Source organism: Anolis sagrei, chromosome 3 (assembly GCF_037176765.1).
Source record: "Anolis sagrei isolate rAnoSag1 chromosome 3, rAnoSag1.mat, whole genome shotgun sequence".
NCBI lineage: Eukaryota > Metazoa > Chordata > Lepidosauria > Squamata > Dactyloidae > Anolis > Anolis sagrei.
The window spans coordinates 74,874,136-74,895,564 of record NC_090023.1 but is presented as its reverse complement, the minus strand read 5'-3'; the positions used below and the strand labels follow the sequence as shown (position 1 = coordinate 74,895,564).

The window sequence follows — 21,429 nt, the reverse complement described above, 5'->3', positions numbered from 1 at the left end:
TGACACTCCTGCCCTGGACAGCTGTCCAACAGACTCTGTTATTGTATTTGCCATATTAACTAGATATTTATAAACTTCCCCATCTCTCCTCCTCCATTGCCTCTTTCTTTCCTGAAGTTAACTGAAATGCCCCAACTCATTGCTTAAGCGCTTTTGCATTTGCCTTGGTAACGTAAGAAGCAATAATAGAGAAATGTACAGGCTGTGAAAATGCATCTAAAGCTTGCTCAACGTGTGCTATGCAAGTTCCCTTCAACAGTTAATAAATGCCATAAGCAAAAAGCAGAAGTGATTGCACAGTTCTTCACCTGTGTTCAGATTCCAAAAGTAACAATTTCCAAAGTGGTTAGTTGTGTTGCATTAAGTTCCTGGCCTTTGTTCCAACTGCCACTATCCTATCCTCAGAGGGGGGGGGGGGGGGAGAAGCAAACACAGTTCCATCATGCCAAGACCCAGAAGCAGATGACCCCTCCATCCCAAATGCCATTGGCTTGACTTTGGAGGGGAAAAAGCAGTATCTATTGGACTCAATTCCCTTCCCTTCCACACTGCTATGCCTTTTCCTTTTGCGACTAGTTGCTCATAAAATTGTTGCTGGTAACACAAAACATCCTGACACTAGATAAACCAAGTATCACAACTTGACAGACATTATATTAGTATTATACACAGACATAAGTTAATACCAGTTGATATTTCCTTCCTTCTCCACAGTGTCCAAAGTCTACATCTACCTTCCTGAGCCATTTATGCCTGGAAAAGACTGGTGGGGTATTGAAGAAGAATTGGGATAGATGCCCATGGTCAGATGCTAAATAGTTACATCAGCCAAAGAGAGCAAAAGGAAACCGGTCAGGACACAATTTCAGTGGGTTTTCTCAGGATCAAATCATATGTTATTAGGCTGAGGGGATGGGGAAGAGAGGCCTAAGGGTATAGGATGTAAACAGATGTTTCTGCAATTTCCCCTGCTCTTATCCAGGATGAATGGCTGGGGGGAGGGCACTTCAGTGGTTCTGTGGTAGGCCCTATAGTGGAAAACACATGACATCACGGAGGGCCACTTCACCTATCAACAGCCAACCCTTTACCTAGCAGCGGCCAATCCAGTGACATTACAGAGGGCCGCCTCACCTAGCAACAGCTTTTGTGTACAAATGGAAAAGTAAACAAACATACATACTTTCATTCACACACACACACACACACACATATATGAGATATAAATAAATAACCCAGGCATTTTGGTTAGCATTAGGGGTTTAAATTGTGTTTTTAAATCATTTGCCTTATTTCTAATAAACATAAAGCAATCCACTAAAGATATTGAAGCAACAAAATTTGAAAAAAAAATCTGTTCCTGATTTGAAAGTGTTATTTCCTGATTCATTGTGTAGTACTTACTTTAAAAGTAGTTGATATATTCCAGTAACTTCATTTTTGTGACTGCCACAAATTATGTAGAATTGGTTGGGCCTCTACAGGACCTCTTCACATGGTCCCTGGGGCCATGCCGTTTCACCAGCAGATGTGCAGGGCAACTTGTGACAACTTTCCCCATCACATTGTGGGGATGGGACAAGGCGTGTTGGCATCCTGTCCCCATCATATGGGTAAATGGAGGGGGGGGGGCAATGTGTGTTGCTTTTTCTTCCACCTGCCCTGTCTGTTCAATTTTTCTGTTATTTTATGTCACATCCTGTGTTTATTTTGTATTTTTTCTTTTTGTTATATTTTATTATATTTTTGTTGATGTATTATTGTATATTGTATTTTGTTTTGTTGTAATTGTTGGGCTTAGCCTCATGTTATTAGCCACCCCGAGTCCCCTTGGGGAGATGGTGGTGGGATATAAATAAAGTATTATCATCATCATCATCATCATCATCATCATCATCATATGGAGGAAAGGGCAAAAAAATCCATTGGAGCTACCCAAAGCACTTTCCTTTCTGTCATGACAGAGGAAGTGTCCTGCAACACTTCCCCTCCACTTCCAGAGAAATGGGGTGAGGCCAAGCCAGCATCACCTGATGGCGCTCAGCAGGCCCCATCCCAAAGAGGGGAAAGCCCCAAATGAAGAGGTCCTATGAGATATTCATTGAAAAACTAGAGCAAAATGTGCTGTAGGATGTCCTGCAAAAACAAAGTTTTTGGAATTTAATAAACTTTTTCCATATTTTTATGATAGAGCTAATTAAGAAATGACATTTATAACCCATGAACAAAAATCATGTTACATAGTGTTAGCAATGTTATATTTAAAACAAGCTATGCAAGCTGATTTCAGATTAAACTGTTTGTTAGAAGTACCAGACCCATATTGACATATACATTTTAAAAGGTCGTTGATTTTAGTCACAGTGACAACTATGATGTAAGTAGTGGTAATATGCACACGCCTAACGAGTCCTAGATTAGACAGATAGTGAAACATTTAACCATTGGCTAGAGAAAAACCTTTGCTGATAGTGCAATGAGCTACGACATGCTGCATTAATCATTTCCACCTTTTACTGAAGCAAAGATCTTCTATTTTATTACTCTTTTTAAACTGAGCATTTCAATATATTTCATTATGCCGCTTTCACTGTTCATAGGCCATTACATATTTCTGATGGTGATGTGAGGATGCCCCAAACTTTTGAAAGCTACATTTGACACATAATGTGATAGTTAATACATTAGTTCTCAACCTGTGGGTCCCCAAGTGTTTTGACCTACAACTCCCAGAAATCCCAGCCAGTTTACCAGCAGCTGTTAGGATTTCTGGGAGCTGAAGGCCAAAACATCTGGGAACCCACAGGTTGAGAATCACTGGTTAAATAGATAGTTAAATAATTTGTTATAGTTATTTTTTAAAAGACTTCTGAATGCTATAGGTTGTTATTCTATGGTGCAAAAATCACTTTCCTTCATCTACCTCATCACTAACACCCAAAAGAGAGCATAAAGAACTATCACGAGATGTGGTTAAACAGTAGTTTGATTCCATGACCTCCCATGGATATCAAAACCCGTCAATGCTCAGGTTCCATCATATACAATTGTATAGTAAAATGGTCTCCATTATATAAAATGGCAAAATTGAGGGTTGGTTTTTGGAACTTTTTTGGAATATTATTACATTGTTGATATTTGAATGTGTGGCTATGGAGAGTTGATTGAGTTCTATGTCAATGCTATGATTTCAGAAATTTGATTTATGACTGAAGATTGGCATTTGTACTGGTGTGAGAACAGCATGGCATAGTGAGCATTGGGCTATGACTCTGGGTTTGAGCCCTACTCAGCCATGGAAACCCATTGGGTCAACTTGGCCACAGTCAAAGGCAACCCCTTTTGCTATATCTTACCAAGAAAAACAATGATAGATTTGCCCTAGGATCACCATAAGTCAAAAACTACTTGAAGGCACACTCAACAAACTACTTTGTTGTGAAGCTAATGTTAGAAAAATCATATCAGTTTTTGTGCATGTCCTTCTTACTTTGTAAAATGTCTTCCATAGGAATAAGTGCAGATATTTGCAATGTTGGCTTACATCCCAGTTGAGGTAATTAAAGGTGGTTGACCGATGCCATTTTTAGCACTTCATTCGGCATTTATCATCCAGATATCGCCACTGTATACATAAGGAAAACTTGGTAACATTTCCTAATCAAAAATTGAGAGATACTTGAGGTGGAGTACATTTAGAAATTTGTTATCTGAACTCAGTACACAAACATAAATTATGGTATAAAATGAATTCAATTTTGACTGTGCAGTACTTTTCTTGATTTAAATCTTTTCTTTCCAAGACTCGCAAGTCACCATGGAACAGAAGGGGGTCTGGTTATTGTCCCTTATTTTAATTTTAGGGCTCAGCACATTGACTGAAGGGGTCAAACCTCCACGTAAGTACTATTACTGAAGATCTGATTGTGGGGTCCTTTCTGGCAAAATTACATTAGTGAATCACAGACAAATATTTCCGCTTCAGTTCCATAACTTATATTTAAAATTGTATGGCTTGACATTCACATGCTGTTTCTCAGCTTTAAGGCTACACATTTGTGCTAAGAGAAGAGGTGTAGTTATGCTAGGGTGTCCCTTTATGTTTATTCAGGGGTCTAAATGGTAGGATATATATTTTTAACAGGGACAATGATAACACTCGTAACATCTTCAAACATTTTTGTTTGCGCAGCAGGTTAAACCACTGAGCTGCTGAACTTGCTGACCGCAAGGTTGGTGGTTTGAATCCTGGGAGTGGGGTGAGCTGCCACTGTTAGCCCCAGCTTCTGCCAACTTAGCAGTTTGAAAACATGAAAATGTGAGATCAATAGGTACTGCTTTGCCAAAAGGTAACGGTCCTCCATGTAGTCATGCCAGCCATACGACCTTGGAGGCATCTACAGACATAGCCAGCTCTTTGGCTTAGAATTGGAGATGAGCACCACCCCACAGAGTTGGACACAACTAGACTTAATGTCAAGGGGAAACCTTTACTTTTACCTGAACTTAGCTACAGTCCTAATAGCTGGAGAAGAAATAGGTCTCCTATCACTTACTTCTTATGAGCTATTCCTATGTCATGCAATGTATTTATGGGTTCTTTGATTTTGAACAGGCAATTAGTTTTACATGGCAATTTTATAGCAATGTAGAAATGGTTTACAGTTGTGAATCAACTTGGTTTCCTACAGATTGGGCCCTTTTTGTGGGATGTAATTGTACGTATACAGATATGTCATGTTGAACATCAATATTTAGGTCCAATATTGGAAGAAAGACAGGATATAAAGCAAATAATGGTGTGTGTTTCTATATCTCTCTGTGTGTGTATCAGTACATCACAGGTTAAGAATCAAAGACTGGAATAGATTAATGCAATGTGGTAATAGCTATAAATGATGAGGATTTTTTTTCTTGTCAAGAATATGTCCAGTCCTTTCCAAAAGCATAATCTGGTGGAGAAACATTAGTGAAGGGCTAGGTAAGTACATCCCCATGGATGCATGTAGCTCCTCAAGGCTGCTTTTCCAGGTTCCACCCCACCTCCTTTAGACTACATTTGACTGCCTTTCCCCCTTGTACATAAATAAGGTGAATTATCTCTACTGGAAGCCTCCACGGGAAGCAATTTGTCTTTTGAACTAGATACAGAGGTCCATAGTCACTTCAGGTTTTTGTTTTGTTTCTTTGGAGACTGGGTGACGATGGCTTAGGGCAAACCAATTCCTGGTGATTCCGAAGGGGAAAAAATAGATATAAAACACCCCATTTTTATTTTCTGGAAATCTTACTAGCAAAATGCTCCACAATCAAAGTGAAGGAATTATTTATTATTTTATTTCTTGCATTTATTAACCGCTGCTCTCAGCCCTAGGGAATGATGTTTGGAAGGCTGGGCATGCTATGGATATCTGGTGGGTTCGAGGAAGGTAGAACCTGCAATTCTGAAGGTCCGGGAAAAAGTAGGAGACCCATAATCAGAAGCATCACATTTTAATTTGTTTCAGCAAAGCATACATCAATTTTAAACAAAAAATCTGGAATTAGGAAAAGTGTCAATAAAGAGACATCATGCTAACAGCAGAAGAGTTAAATGGGTTTTTTGTTTTCAACAGCTGAGTGCCGATGCAAGAAGATAGATCCAAAAACAAGATTGAACTGTGGACCCCCTGGAATCACCCCCCAGCAATGCACGGAGAACGGGTGTTGCTTTGATTCATCTGTTCCAGGAGTGCCGTGGTGTTTTGGTCCAGCCCCACCAACATGTAATGTATTTCCATGAAAAATCTTTTGATATTTTGTTTTAAAATATAGCATTCGAGCCAGAGGGATGGATATGCTTTGGTACCAGGAAGAAAATAATTAAAAGATGTCCAAGGAATGTGGAGTGTCACTTTTCAAGGAGGAAAGGTAGAACAAGAGTGTTTCAGCCTCTCTGCTCATGCTTGATAGTGGAAGTGATAACTTGTACAGCTCTGTACCAATGATTGAAAGCAATTTTAAAAAACAGTTGAAAGTGTAGTTTAGTGAACAGTACTTTCAGAGTCAAATCCCTTGTTTCTTAGAGCCGTCGCAAACTCTGTTCCTGCGAGAGAAACCCTTGCTAGCATGTCCCTGACGTCACGAGACTCCGCCTCTCTCCCCGCCCCTTTCTCTGCCCCTTTCTCCATGCGAGCGTGGTTTTTCCTTTGCTAGGGCAGCATTGCCCGCATTTTCTCTCAGTTGGCAGAATTCAACTGAGAGAAAATGCGGGCAATGCTGCCCTAGCAAAGGAAAAACCACGCTCGCAAAGAGAAAGGGGTGGAGAAAGGGGCGGGGAGAGAGGCGCAGGCTCATGACGTCAGGGACTTGCTAGCAAGGGTTTCTCCAGCAGAAACCTAGTTTGCGACGGGCCTTAGAGAGTAAGGTATCATCTGCCATCACTCTTAGGCTCCTTTTGCACTGCCATATAATCCAGATTATCAAAGCAGATAATCCACATTTTCTGCTTTGAACTGGATTATATGAGTGTGCACTGCCATATATTCCAGTTCAACACAGATAATCTAGATTTAATTTGGCAATGTAGAAGGGGCCTAAGAGGATACCAGGAAGAGTGCCAGATATGCGTTGGTGCCCAATGTGCTGACCCTGCTGTGTAGCAATAGAACAGCTGTTCTCTAATGGATGTGGTTTTTATGCAGCCATGCAGTTCTCATCTACTCCTGAAGAAAATCCCCAAGAGGGTTCCAGCCATCTTCAATAGCACCTGTGAAATTCATTGGAAGAGTGTTCATTTTTAAAGACTTGACTTCCCCTCACATAGTTATACGTGGCCATCATGTCTTTTCTCAGCCTTCTCTTCTTCAAGCTAAACATGCCCAGCTCTTTAAGCTGCTCCTCATAGGGCTTGTTCTCCACACCCTTGATCATTTTAGTCACCCTCCACTGGAGACATTCCAGCTTGTCAACATCTCCCTTCAATTGCAGTGCCCAGAGTTGGACCCAGTATTCCAGGTGTGGTCTGACCAAGGCAGAATAAAGGGGTAGCATGACTTCCCCGGATCTAGACACTATACTCCTATTGATGCAGGCCAAAATCCCATTGGCTTTTTTAGCCACTGCATTACATTGTTGGCTCATGTTTACCTTCCTGTCCACGAGGACTCCGAGATCTTTTCCACACGTACTGCTGTCGAGCCAGGCGTCCACCCCATTCTGTATCTTTCCATTTCATTTTTTTCTGCCCAAGTGAAGCATCTTGCATTTGTCTCTGTTGAACTTCATTTTGTTAGTTTTGACCCATCTCTCTAATCTGTTAAGATCATTTTGAATTCTGCTCCTATCTTCTGGAGTATTGAGAATTTGGGGATGTCAACAGTCATATTCTGAATCAGTTGTCCAAAGTCTGATATTATGATGAGGCACTACTAATCTCAGTGAATTTTCCCCCAAAACAGATAAGGAGGTATGCCCTACAGAAGTGAAAGCCAGGAAGAACTGTGGATATCCTGGGATCCCTGCTGATATATGTGAGAGCAGAGGATGCTGCTTTGAGTCCAGACCCCCTGCTGTTCCATGGTGTTTCTATAAAGTCCTTGTAGCAGAAGGTAATCAAACAAATGCTATCCCACTTTTACTGGAAATGCAACACATTTTTGAAATGGTGTGAATTATACTTTCCGTTTAGTGCAGTTGAGAAAGCAGCTGATGGCAAATGTCATTTAAACCAAATTCTATATGACTTTCTTCTATTATATTCTATTGTCTTGTTTGGGGATGTGATTGAGCTAGGAAAAGCAATTATCAAGTTAGGTTTGTGAGACTCAAGGGAGCAGTCTCCCATTGTTAACCCTCATCTCACCTCCAAATTTCAGTAGACTGAAATATGCCCCCCCCCCCCTCCACACACATACACACTCGTTAGATTGTGACACAACAGAACAGTGGTGCCAGATCATGGTTATCCTGGGCTCTGGGATGTCAGATTCATATCTGAAACATAGGAGAAATTCTTGTGATGCCCTGGTAATGCTACAAGGGTCATGTTACCCAACCTACTCCTGCGGGTGTCATTAAGCATAATATATTAAACATCAACCACAATTATATTGATTATCCTTTTATTTTATACATTTTGAAATAAATATTAAAAGGGAGAATCATTAAGTCAGCCAAGACTCTTGCAGAAGGGAATTATACAATCTTAATCTAATGTATTATCCATCTGCAGTAGTCTACATGGGTAAAATACATGTAATGTAAAAATAATGACTGTGGGCAGATGAGACAACTTTCTAATGTTGTACATGCTGCAATGCTTATGCTGTACATAATAGCCAATATCACAAAATACTAAAAAGAGCCAGAATCTCATTTTCCCCCACTGACCATCTGATTTTTATTTCCATATACCACCGTGTTGTAGTTAATGGCAATTTCAGTTCAGCTGTGCCAATGCTATTTGGATTTTCCTAACCTCCTCCTTTCACTGCCAAAAGGTCCCTTTTGTGTGGCCACGAATGAGGGCAATATGATGGACTAACAGCAGAGGATCTTCCTGGCTGTGATACCCCACTTGAGTCCTAGCCAAGATTGCCATCCCCTTGTGGAACACCTTTGGAAATGCCTTCCCCTTGGAGCCTGTCTATCACAGCCATACAACCCAGAATATCAAGACAGATAATCTACAATATCTACTTTGAACAGAGTTATCTGAGTCCACACTGCCATATAATCCAGTTCAATGTGCATTTTATACAGCTGCGTAGAAGGGGCCATAAATGCGTGTTCTCCACTTCTCAGACAAAACATGTGGAAACTCGGGCAGAGAGCACTGCCTTGAAAAGTGTGTGTGTTCCCCTTGAGGAATGCCTTGGAGAATACCCTCCCATTAGAGCCCTGCATGGCACCAGGTTAAGACATGGCTTTTTACAAAAGCACATGATCCTAATTTATTTTTAAATACATGTATGGCTTTGGGATTTTTAAGCTCTTTTAACTTTTTGAATTATTTAATGCATTTTTATCTTGTTTAAAATGTTCATTGGTTTCCATCAGAATTTGTTTTTATTGATTTATCTATTTGTCTCCCCGAAAGCTCAATAAAAAAGGGCATGATGCAAAATATTTTAATAAAATAAATCAATACATAACGGATAATTAAAATACACTGCGAGAAAGAATGGGAGAGAAACCTGTAATTATGTTTCCAGGAAAATAACTTTTTGGTTACTCTATTGACTGATTTGCTGTGGACACGAGAAGGAAGAAAGGCATTGGTTCTTACACTTCTTTTCATTATTTTTCCAGAGTGCTGAAATGATGCTTCAAACAAGGAACTAACTACTCTGCCAACAGAACAATTCAAGCAAGAGGATCCTATGCCTCATAGCTTGTGCTCTAATAATGTTCATTTGCACGTCACTTTGCCTTGCATTCACACTTGTTATTTGCAATAGGACTATTAGTTTGGAATCTTACACCCAGCTAGCAAAACAACCATTGAATACTGCTGCACAAAGTTCTGGGGAAACATATGTAGAACTACATTATAACTCATAGATTTTGTTCATTTCAGAAATTTGGCATATGGTCTCTGTTCAAAGCAATAAAACTATTCTTATTTTTAAAATGCAAAATGATGCAGTTGTATTTTTGTTCATAATGCTAATAGAAAAGAAACCAGATATTTGTAGTTTGGAAAAATATTGGAAGCCAACCCACCCCCCTCTCCACACACACTCACACACACACACACATGATCCCATTGAAGGAATGGCAACATGAGAAGCCTCCCGTGTTGCCAGGGCATCAGCAGCACCCATAGAGCTGGCACAATGTCGTGTGATTGGAGCCGGCCAGCTCTGTGAGTAACCAGGGCTAGATCAACATTTGCCGCTGACTCTAGCCCTGGTTACCTATATGATGAGGCCTTAGAAATATCAACACCTGAAAAGGGTTGAAACAGTTCTAGCAGAAGGGAATTTATTTCTCCTAGTATGGTTAATTTCCTACTCTCTGGATTCATGCTAAGATGAAATAAGATGTTCGGAGATAAGGGGGAAATTTGCCAGTTATGTTGCAGGGCTTCTTTCATTTTTTTCACTCTCATATTATGTGTGCCAACCATTTGATCAGCAGCTCACTGTTTGGGAGCAAATTACTCTGGTCAAGAGCTGCCCTTGGCCTAGAAGGAGCTTTCCTCATGGTAGGGGAACGCAGTGAAATGACCTTCTGGGACAAGAGGGATTTTTTTTTATCACAATTGCCTTGGGCATGTTGAAAAGACAGCTTGTAACCAACAGACAATGGTCTTGGAAGAGGTGTTACCAATACTTTTCCCAGTTTCTCACCAAATAACTTTGCCACATCATTCTTTGGGCAATACTGGACAACTGTGAGACTCCAGGTGTGTTTCCTATTAGGTCTCATCAGATATAGGGAGTATACCAAATATGAGAGATTATGGATCCACTGTTGATCTAGAATTTGCAATTGATCTCTCCAGCTTTGTGGGGTTAAATGACCAGCAATTTTCTTCTTGTCATCTGTTTATTATCATCTCTGTGGCAGCCTATCCTCTTGACTAGGAGCCCTTCCACACAGTCATATAACCCAGAATATCAAGGCAGAAAATCCCACAATATCTGCTTTGAACTGGGTTTTCTGAGTCCACACTGCCATATATTGGGATTTTATTCAGCTGTGTGGAAGGGGCCTGGGTGATTCCTGAAACTCTGATAGCAATAGAGATATATCAAAGCAGATGGACATATTATGGAATGAGAAATGGAATATTCTATCAGAAAAGTCTAAAGGAATGTGAGAATGAATGGGCCATATTTTCAAATGGAAGATATCTTCAAATGGACTTTCCACACAGCCATATAACCCAGAATATCAAGGCAGATAATCCACAATATCTGTTTTGAACTGGATTATCTGAGTTCCACACTGCCATATAACCCAGTCCAATGTGGATTTCATACAGCTGTGTGGAAGTGGCCAAAGATGCCCAATCTAGAATACAAAGCTAATTACCAAATTACCAAAATTCTTCTCAGGTAGAAATTGAAATATTGATCTTATTAAGCCTTTGATTTTAAAAACTAGCATTGTGTGTGCCAAATAAGGTTCCTGTCTAAAATGATCCACCTGGAAATGTTTGGTTCATGCTTGCCTGAAAGAATTGCAAATTTAAAAGAAAAATGTCAGTTAGTGTCCTAAGTCTTGGTTGCTTAAGGATGGATAAGAAGCAATTTATTCTAACCACAGAACTATTTCTGGATTCTTTTAATGTATAGGGTTGTGTAAGTTTAAAGTATTGGTTAAAAGGTTACTACACTATTATGTTTATACACATTGTTAATTCAATCCACCAGAAATCGTTTTTTCTGCCTTTTGAAAGAGAAACAGCAGTTTTGTTGGTCAATTAACCATAGAAGTTTCACCACAAAGGGTTCTGGACAGGAAAACGGAGAGAGTTGCGCCCTTTATAACTAGGGTTGCCCTTCTTGGTTCTGATCATCTGCCATCCTTCAAGGACTTGCTTGATATTGGGTTCAAGTGGGGGTAAGTCCCATCCTTAAATCTACAACAAATAGGTGAGAATTGTTACAACCTTTTTATTTCCAAAGGCTAGTTTTGAGCTGAGGTGCCACTGAGAGGAATAATCCAACAGGAACTAGTCAACAGATCAAGAAAGCAGCAGGGAGTTGGACTGGATAGTCCTTGTGGTCTCTTCTAAATCTATGATACTGAAGTCTGAGTCCAGCATTATATCATGTGTCCTTCTAGTATAAGACATATACTTACTTGCTTACTTTGGCGATCCTTCGTTTTCGGAGTAAGGTTATCCTCCAGGTGCGGTGTCCTGGCAGTGGGTTCGGAGGTGACTGTGAAGCCCTATTCTTGATCTACATCTTCTCGCACAGTGAGGGCATCGGTTTCCAGGGGGAAGGCGGTCCCAGTCGGGGTTGGCTTGATGCACTTTCCTCTTGGCACGTTTCTCCCTTTTGCCCTCTATTCGTGCCTCTTCAAATTCTGCAGCACTGCTGGTCACAGTGACCTCCAGCTAGTGCACTCAAGGGCCAGGGCTTCCCAATTATTGGTGTCTATGCCACAGTTACTATAAGACATATAATAAGGGTTTTCTTTATGATGTTGGGACGATGAGAGAGAGACAGAGAGGGAGAGACAGAGACAGAGACAGAGAGGGGAAGAAATACAAACAGACACAGTTATGATTCAACTGACGGATCTTAACATTGCAATTTTCTGAAAGAGACGTTCTAAGATGGTATGAGTAGTGGAAGAAGCCAACTGTTCTGCCCCCAATGAGCTGTTTATAAGGAAGGTGTCTTAATCTTGTTAAGAACAGGTTGGGGTGGCACAGATGAACGTTTAACAAGAATTTAATAACAACCAAGTTCCAAATCCTGCCTCCTCCTAGAACTAACAAAAGTCTTTGCAAGAAAGGATTAAAGTATTGCTGAATTAGAGCTTCTTTTTACTTAACATTGCTTTGTGTTCTTCCTTCTTGTTCTTTGCTTATGTGTTTCTTGCCAAAGAGTTCCAATGTTAACAGGCTTAATGGTCAAGTCTCCAGCCTTCTTGAACCCTCCTTGAACAAAATGACTGACTTCAGGGGCATAGCTTTAACCCCTGCCACACAACTGAATAAAACCTCACATTATCTGGTTTGAACTGGAATATATGGCAGTGTGGATTCAAATAACCCAGTTCAAAGCAGATATTGTGGGATTTTCTGCCTTGATATTCTGGGTTATATGGCTGTGTGGAAGGGCCCTGGATCCCTGGCTGCAAGACTCTGCCTCTGGGAAGGGTTCTTAAAGGGGATACCTTAAAGGAAAGGGGCTAACTTTGGATCCCTCCCATAAAAATTGTATACAATGCAGGATAAAACTTCCTAACTGGGAAAGTAAATAGAGGAAGGCTCTGTGGTGGCATGACACCAACATATATTTAAAAAGGGGAAAAATGAGTGAGGAGAGGAGAGGTATTGGGGAAACACAAATCGTGGGGAGGGGGGAATGTAAAGGAAAAAAATAGCAGTGGATCACCTAAGCAAATCCAGTTACATCAATATTTATATCTTTATCATTGGATAGAAGTCTTCAAGGAAACAGGCTTATGTCTCACAAATGGGTTTTCCAAGAACCAAAGAGGGGAGGACTCACTCCATTTGCCACAACTTTCTCAAACCATTTAGAAATATATTAAAGCCTTTCTCTCTGTCAGGTAGACACTGTCTAGAAGGATAGGTTGGTTCAAAGTTGCCCAATCTGAGGCATCAAGGAAAACTTTCCAACAGGATAATTGTCCATCAGGGCAGGTCAGAGAGGTTAAATTTCAATGGAAGGGTTTATAGGGTTGCCAGATTAACACATTAATGGGGACCTGATACTGGATAATAAAAGTGTGTGTGAGTATATTTTCCTAATTTGTTCCACTTAATTTCTTTTGTTTTTTGAATGTGGAATTCTGTGCTTCTGTTGTTTATGCTTAAGATACTAGGCTTAATGATAAGGCCCCGCCTCCTCTGACATCACAAGTGCACATCTGTAGATCTGAGATTTTAGCCCTGAAATCTCAGGTGCTGGGATATTCCTGATGTGGCAGCTCACAGCTTTATTACATAGGAGAAAATAAGCATCCCAAGACGCTCCCGCCCTAGTTCACTTATGGACCCCCAAGCCCCCCATCAGGCAACATAGGCTGACTTCCGGCGAAGCTCCATGGCTGAAATGGGGCAGCAGCATGGTAAGACACTGCTGTCGCCAACACAAAAACCTCCCCGTGTCCTGTAAGGGATAATGGAGTTCCTGCAGACACCAGCCATGCAACAGCACTTCCCCACGTGTGATGGGGAAGTTTCAGCTGCCGGCCAGGATGCCGGGATTGCTCTGCTGTCACCCCAATTCGCCACAGAGTTCTGGTGAATCTGAACAGTGGACCTCATCCATGTGATGAGGTCCCAAAAGGGGGAGAAGCGTGGTCCCTAAATATGAACAGCTGGTTGGATTCCTGGCTCTCTTTCACTCTAAACATGTACAGCTCTATGATTCCACTTGAATTGCCATAAGTTCATCCTATGTAATAAAAACATGGCAGTTAAAGAGCATCATAACACTAAAGTTGAGTAATGAGAACTTGCACCTGGCCAACTCAGAGAAACAAGAACTTTGAAGCAAGCTAAAAGTAATTAGTGCACACCTCCAAACAACAACCTAAACTGGAACTTCTGTTATGCAAAGCTCCAATCTTGCCTTTTGTGGAATTAAAAAAGGACCCTTTTAATTCCACTCCAGGTTGGATCCCACATATAAGAATATTTCAGCATTTAGCAAAATGTCCTAATTTTCTAACTCCTTTCTCCACAGGGAACAAATCCAGCCTCTGGTGACGTACCATTGATTTAAAATTCTCAAATAGATAAGTGACTGAAGATCCCAACCAGGCATGAACTTCAAATGGCTCTGCATCCTGTCTCTTGCCTTCATTATGGGATTCAGCACCCTGGCAGAAGCCCGGTTCCGTCTACCACCTCAGCGTCCACAGCGTCCACAGCGTCCATCCCGTAAATGATTATTTTTAATTGCTCTCAGCCATGGGTATTCTAGATCTGCTATTTAGTTATATCTGTGTAATTAAATAATGTCTCATAGCCCCACCCTCCAGCCCACCTTAAGAGCCAGTCACAGGATTGAGTGAAAGATCAATTCAGCTTCCAATCACTTGCGACTTCATCAGATGGTCAGTGGCAGGAGGTGTGGGGAATGCAGCGCCCCACGCCTCACATTGCCTGCATCACTGGGAAAGTGATCACACAAGGGGGGGGGGGGCAGTCACAGTCCTATAACTCTAGAAGTATCCCATTTTGTCATGGCGGCATGCCAGTTCCACCCTACTTCACCCACGGAGCCGGCACAATGTTCTCTATTAGTAGCTGGCCAGCTCCATGAATGACCAGAGCTAGATCAGTTTATGCCACCTAGACCGTATAATGAGGTCGTAACAGGAGGATCATTCCACTCCTAGTAGAAAGAATGCAAAAAGGTCATGCAACAGGCACCTGCTTCTAATTACTTGCCTGTGGGAGGGAGGGTATGGAAACATTATTTTCCTTTTATTTTCCTTATAGAACACACCTCATTTGCTTGATCTGTCTGTTAGCTGTTAAAGTGGACTGAAGTGGCATTCATGTAGGTTAACATCTAGGCTACATAGGCCCTATCTACACTGATGTAATCGAGTTCAAATGAGATAATCTGGACTCAGAAACTGGATTATACAGCAGTGTAGACCCAGCCACAGCCTTACAGAACAGAGAACAGTCACAGTCCTACAACTCTATATTAAAAATCTGTAATTACAATATTTAATACCCACCATTGCTTTTAAAACTCTTCAGAAGACCTCATATTGGTTTGAGTTCATGTTTTGTGCCTATTCTGTAAAGCTAATCCTCTTTCCCTCCCTAGCTTTGGTACAAAACTTGCCATACATTTCTTAATGGCAAAAGTGAAGCAGAACAAAAAGAAAACAGGGCAATCCCTCAGCTCCCCATTTCAATTATTTTCACAGCCCCAGAAGCTTCCCTGGGTACATCTACACTGTAGAATGAATACAGTTTGACACCACTTTAACTGCCATGGTTCAATCACAGAATTTGGAGTTTGGTGAGGCATCAGCACCTTTTGGCAGAGAAAGCTAAAGATCTTGTAAAACGAAAACTCTCAAGTTACTCAGATATTGGAATAAATCATGTTGAAAGGCTCTTGGAGAAGAGTTACATATTTAGCCCCATCCTATGTTGCATGACTCCAACCAATCTTCATATGCACAGGGATGTCTGAGGTAGTTTAAAATATACTTGGAAATATCCGTACTTTCCAGGAAGGTCCACATCTTTCCAGGTATGGGGTGTGTGGGGACTCCCTCTGGGGGCAGTCCTCATAGTCATCCCCCTCAGTGGGTTTAGGCAGCCTAGGGAAGAGGGATGTCAGTGCCACCTTTCTCTCCTTGGCCCTCGTTTCACCCTCAAACTTACATTATAAATCTCAGAGCCAAGGTACAAAGCTTCTCCAGAGCTCCTGGCATTCCAAAAGGATGCCAAGAAGCCTTGGAAAGGGAAGAGGAGAACTTCCAGCATTTGTGGAGGCACATAGGTGGGCAATTGATACCATATTTACACAATCTTGAACTAGGTCTCCATCTAAACTGCCATGTAATCGAGTTTGAAACTCCATTATATGGTTAGTGCAGACTCATATAATGTAGTGTAACGGCACTGAATTGCATTATTTATTTATTTATTTATTTACTTTGCTTATATACCACTGTTCTCAGCCCGGGGGCGACTCACAGCGGTGTACAACATAGGAAGAACAAAATTCAAGACACAGTATAAAAAACAATTCACAATCCAGCATTATACAAAAACATCGTCATTACTACGAAAACCATTCGGCGTCGTCTCATCGTCCAAATCACAATCCAGTATCATTTTCCGTTGTTCCATTCCTATAGTCATTACCAATAATTACACTTCTTGTTCGAACGCCTTCTTGAACAACCAAGTCTTTAATTTCCTGCAAAATATCATCAGGGAAGGAGCCAGTCTAATTCATTCCCTATATGAATTGCCTGGAGTATATAATGCAGTTTCAAACTGGATTACATGGAATTGTAGATGGGGTTAGGGAGAGAGGGACACCTCTGTTGTGTTATGGCTGCTGGGGTGCTTTTTTGTTTTTGTTTTTTTGGCATCAAGCCTTTAATTTATTATGGTGCTCCTATGAATGATATATCTACATGATGCCTGGCTTTTCGACAGCCCAGCTCATACCTTACAAACTCCGGGCCACGGCTTCCTTCATTAAATCAAAATATCTATAATATTAATTCCTTATTTCCCAAAGCCACCCATTAACAGCTACTATTTAATTAATATGTCCTGTAAGATTATGCCCAAGGCGTAACGTCCCAGTTTAGTAGTTTTTCTTCCAGTTGACAGTTCGGGCTTGATTTGTTCTCAGGCTGGATCTACACTGCCTGATACCCCAGGATCTGATCTCAGATTATCTTCTTATCCCAGATTATCTGGCAATGTAGACTCATACACTCCAGTTCAAAACAGATAATCTGGGATCAGATCCTGGGTTATAGGGTAGTGTAGATCCAGCCTCAGATCTATACATTAATTCTTTTGGCAGTTCAAGTCATCCACAGAACTCAGATGAGTTGGTTCTCTCCCTTTTATTTACTGTTTTGTTTTCAGAAGTTTACAAAGAATCTGGAAAAACTATTTGACATTTCACCTGCATCTGTGGGTGGCATGATCAGATGCAGGTGAAACATCAGGAGAGAATACTACTGGAACATGGCCATACAGCCCGAAAAAACCCACAGCAACCCAGTGATTCCAGCAATGAAAGCCTTCAACAACATATTGTATGAATGATTCTGACTTTGATATTTAATGATATACTTCTTTCATAGTTGCCCAATCTCGAACTCACTTCCCCATATCCATGGAACCGATCCCAGATTATCTTCTTATCCCAGATTATCTGGCAATGTTGACTCATATAATCCAGTTCAAATCCGATAATCTGGGATCAGAACCTGGGATATAGGGTAGTGTAGGAGGAGCCTGAGCAAAGATACAGTTAATTGAACCTAAAATGAAAACACCTTCTACCCTGACTCATCTTTTTTCCTGAATAGGAGGAAGTTGTAATGGAAATGTAACACAGAAACAACAATGCGGATGGCAAGGGATAAGACGAAGAGCATGCAAAAACAAAGGGTGCTGTTTTATCAATAACAGATGTTTCTATCCAAGGTTAGTATTTTAGTGTAATGCATTGTTGTTAAATATACTTGCATTTTGAAACATTTGACTTTCATTTCTTTTAATCAATAATGAACAAGATGTTTTTCAAAAAGAAAACAACTAGGAGGATGTATCACTAATGATATCAGCTGTGCATTACTTAGAAATATTATGTGATAATGATTATTCAGACAATCAATTAAATTCCACCTGAGTACCAAAGTACTTTACTTGCTGATGGTGAGAGCTGTTGAACAGTGGAATAAGCCACCTCAGAAACTGATGGTCTCTCTCCTTCATTGGAAGTTTATAAACACAGGTTGACTGCCTTTTAGGGGTGCTTTAGCCATGGATTCTTGCACTGACAATGGACTGAATTAAATTGCCCTTGGTATCCTAATTTTGAGTTTGCCTCCAAAAAAAATGTACTCACCTCAGATACAGTGCTAGCATCTACCTGAAATGTGATGACTTCTGGTAAATATTTTGAGTCTTTTGACCTTAATACAACTCAACCATACTTTAAGCAAAGCTGGGGGATATTCCAGAGTTTTCAAGAAACTCCACAATAATTCATGGGCTTTGCAGCCACCCGGATATTTGGATCGGGACTATTTTGGCCTATCCTTTGTCAGATGGACACTTCACTATCACATTTTCTCTGTGTTGATCAGTGTATGGGAAGAAGGTGACTCATGCCCTTGTTGCTGTTGCCATTCTCCCTGACCATAGAGTTGCCTGTGAGCACCTGGACATTGCCTGTCACATCTCCTGAAGTCAGAAAAAGGCACACATGTATCCAGCAAGGAAGGAGGGTCTCACTTTGCCAGAACTTTGCAGATTGTGCAGGTGGCTTGTTATGATTTTAGTACGTATGACAGGGGATGGGCAGGAGCTTGCAGAGAGTTTTGGCCAGAGGGGAGTTGTGGCCATATCAAATGGACAATAATAGAGGTCAGCAAGGGGACAAGCAGAACCATCTGGGTGTATGGTCCTGGATTAAGCAGGTATGTATGGATACAGCCGTGATGACTCTATGAAGTTTCTGATAGTCCAGGCCGGATATTCTGTTCCCTAAAATCTCTCCCCCTCCTTTCTTTCCTTTCAGATGATTGAAATGAATTGAAATTCAGGACTGAACTCACGCTGGCACTGGAATCCATGGAAGAGAAAAGATTATGGCATTGCAGTTTATTATTTCCTGCTCTCTAATTCCCATCCTGCGATTTCTTGCTTTTATTTGTGTGCGATATGAAAGAAATTAGGTTTAATCTTCATTTAATTAGATTTTTTTTCATGTCAGGAGTGACTTGAGAACCTGCAAGTCACTTCTGGCGTGAGAGAATTGGCTGTCTGCAAGTTCATTGCCCAGAGGATGCCTGGATGTTTTACCATCCGTGTGGGAGGCTTCTCTCATATCACCACATGGGGAGCTGGAGCTGACATAGGGCGCTCATCTGCTCTCTCCCCAGATTTGAACCTCCGACATGTAGGTCTTCAGTCCTGCCAGCACAGGGGTTTAACCCAGTGCACCGCCGGGGGCTCCTAACTGCACTGAAAACATACTTATTTTAACACACTTACTGGTGGTTTGTGGAAAAATAGGAGAGAAAGTGCTGCAACTCATCATTTTGGGACTGGGGGTCCTCTTGCTGTATTCACAAGTTGAACATTATCACAGCCTAATTTCCCTGACACTCGTCTACCCTAAATCTTGATATTTTGTCAGGTAACCTCAGCTTCACAAATATTGTATTAATTTGTGCTACTGCTCTTTAGAACACAAAATGTTTCGCAAGTCCCTCTCCTTGGCTGTACTATCTTTCTGAAAGCTCGTTTTGCATTAAAAAAGCATTCCTAAAGCATTGTGTATTGTATTCTTTTAAATTCTCTGGGCATTGTTTCATTTTGGATTCTGTTCTAGCTGCCACTGAAGGTCACATGAAACAAAGTTTTAAAGTAGGGGGTGGGAAATTTCATGAGCTGATAGTCACCCTCATGATCCATCTTATGTTTGCTGTCAGTTTGCTTAATTTTTGGACTACTTCCAGATGAAATATTACCTTAAAATAGTTGGGAGGAGGTAGCTGGTAGAGACACAGGGTTTTTTACCTACATTGAATACACTTACTTTGTTTACAATGGAACCAGTTCCTTCCAAGCTTTGTTCTGGTGGAGAGAGACTACCAAATATGTTTGCCTGCATTGGGTGGTGGCAGCAGGACCAGTCACTGCAAAGTAGAAAGAACAGCAAGGTCCAGTGATTCCTGCCACCAAAGAGACACATGCAAAATAATTACTCTCAGCAGTACCGGGGAGGTGACATCAATATAGAGCAAAGTTCCAAGTATTGTAAATGTCATGATGCACGTTTCAATGGTCAGAATGGAGGCTCTGATCCATATCCAGTGGCCCTCCTGTTCTGCCACCAATGACAATGGCTACTTGGTGGGTCAACCCAGGAGGACTACCCTACTGTGAAGGTATTTCCAATGCCACCCTACATTTATAGAAGTGAATTTTTGGTCAAATTGGATTTTAATCACCGTTGGATACCATAAACCCATTTCCAATGTACGACAATCCTATCACAGGGTTTTCTTAGCAAGGTTTGTTCAGAAAATGTTTGTCATTGCCTTCTCTGAGGCTGAAAGGGTATGGCTTGGCCAAGGTCACCCAGTGGATTTCATGGTTGAGCTAAGATTTACATGCTGGTCTCCAGATTTGTAGTCCAACATTTAAACCACTAGAGCACGCTGGAGACTAAGAGCTAGCCCCCCCCCCCCCAGACTCTTAAAAGCAGTCAGAGGTTGTGACCTCACGACCTCTGAGGATGCCTGCCATAGATGCTTCTGGAGATAATGCTTCCCGAACATGGCCATACAGTCCTGAAAACTCACAGCAACCTATTAACAATATCGTTTTACATTTGTACTTTCCTCCTTTCTAATCAAATTGTGAGCTGCCTTGCATTTAACTTGTAGGAGAAAGGCAGGTTATATAAAACAGACTTTCCTTGGAAAGTTGTAAGTTTGGACAAACCTATGGCTGCAGTTAAAAATCACCTCCAAACAAAAATCTGTAGGAAATGAAAAAAGTAGAACAAGGTTTGAAACCTCCTGCTTTCTGTTGTCTCTAGTACTGTTGATTCCCTGTTTTCATGACTTTAGAGATGTGTAGTAGGAAGTTTGCCTGTTCTGTTGTTTGGCCTCTTTCATTTTTTCTTCTCAAATTGTAAGTATGGTCTATTTATTGGATGGCTTACTGCCAGGGAGATAATTGCTCCACACAAGAGTTGCCCTTGTCTTGGAAGTGGCCTTTCACATTGGGAGCGGACAAAGGGCAGACACTCTTGTTATTATGAGACAAGAAGACCTCTTTGTGTTGGCATTGCCCCAAGGTCCAGAAGGGGAACACTGAAAATACAGCTTTTTACCAAATTAATGAGGATTCGAAAAGGGAGACTGTTTGCTCATCCATTTTCCTCCAAGAATTTCACCACAATGTTACAAAACAGGAGACGGCAACATGAAGTCCATGGGCTACAGCCATCCTTGATCTTGTTTGCTTACATACCTGGTGCCCAT

The 21,429-nt window shown here is 41.1% G+C and overlaps 1 protein-coding gene across 1 annotated transcript in view; it reads left to right on the top strand.

Annotated features, from left to right (window-relative positions):
• Positions 1–1,850: 1,850 nt before the first annotated feature.
• Positions 1,851–21,429, top strand: part of LOC132771821 (trefoil factor 2) — a 31,139-nt gene continuing 11,560 nt past the window's right edge. The window contains exons 1-2 of the mRNA XM_067466235.1: positions 1,851–5,765; positions 7,440–7,589. Of these exons, the coding sequence (XP_067322336.1) occupies positions 5,594–5,765; positions 7,440–7,589 (322 nt within the window). The 5' untranslated portion in view covers positions 1,851–5,593. The remainder of the gene's footprint in view (positions 5,766–7,439; positions 7,590–21,429) is intronic.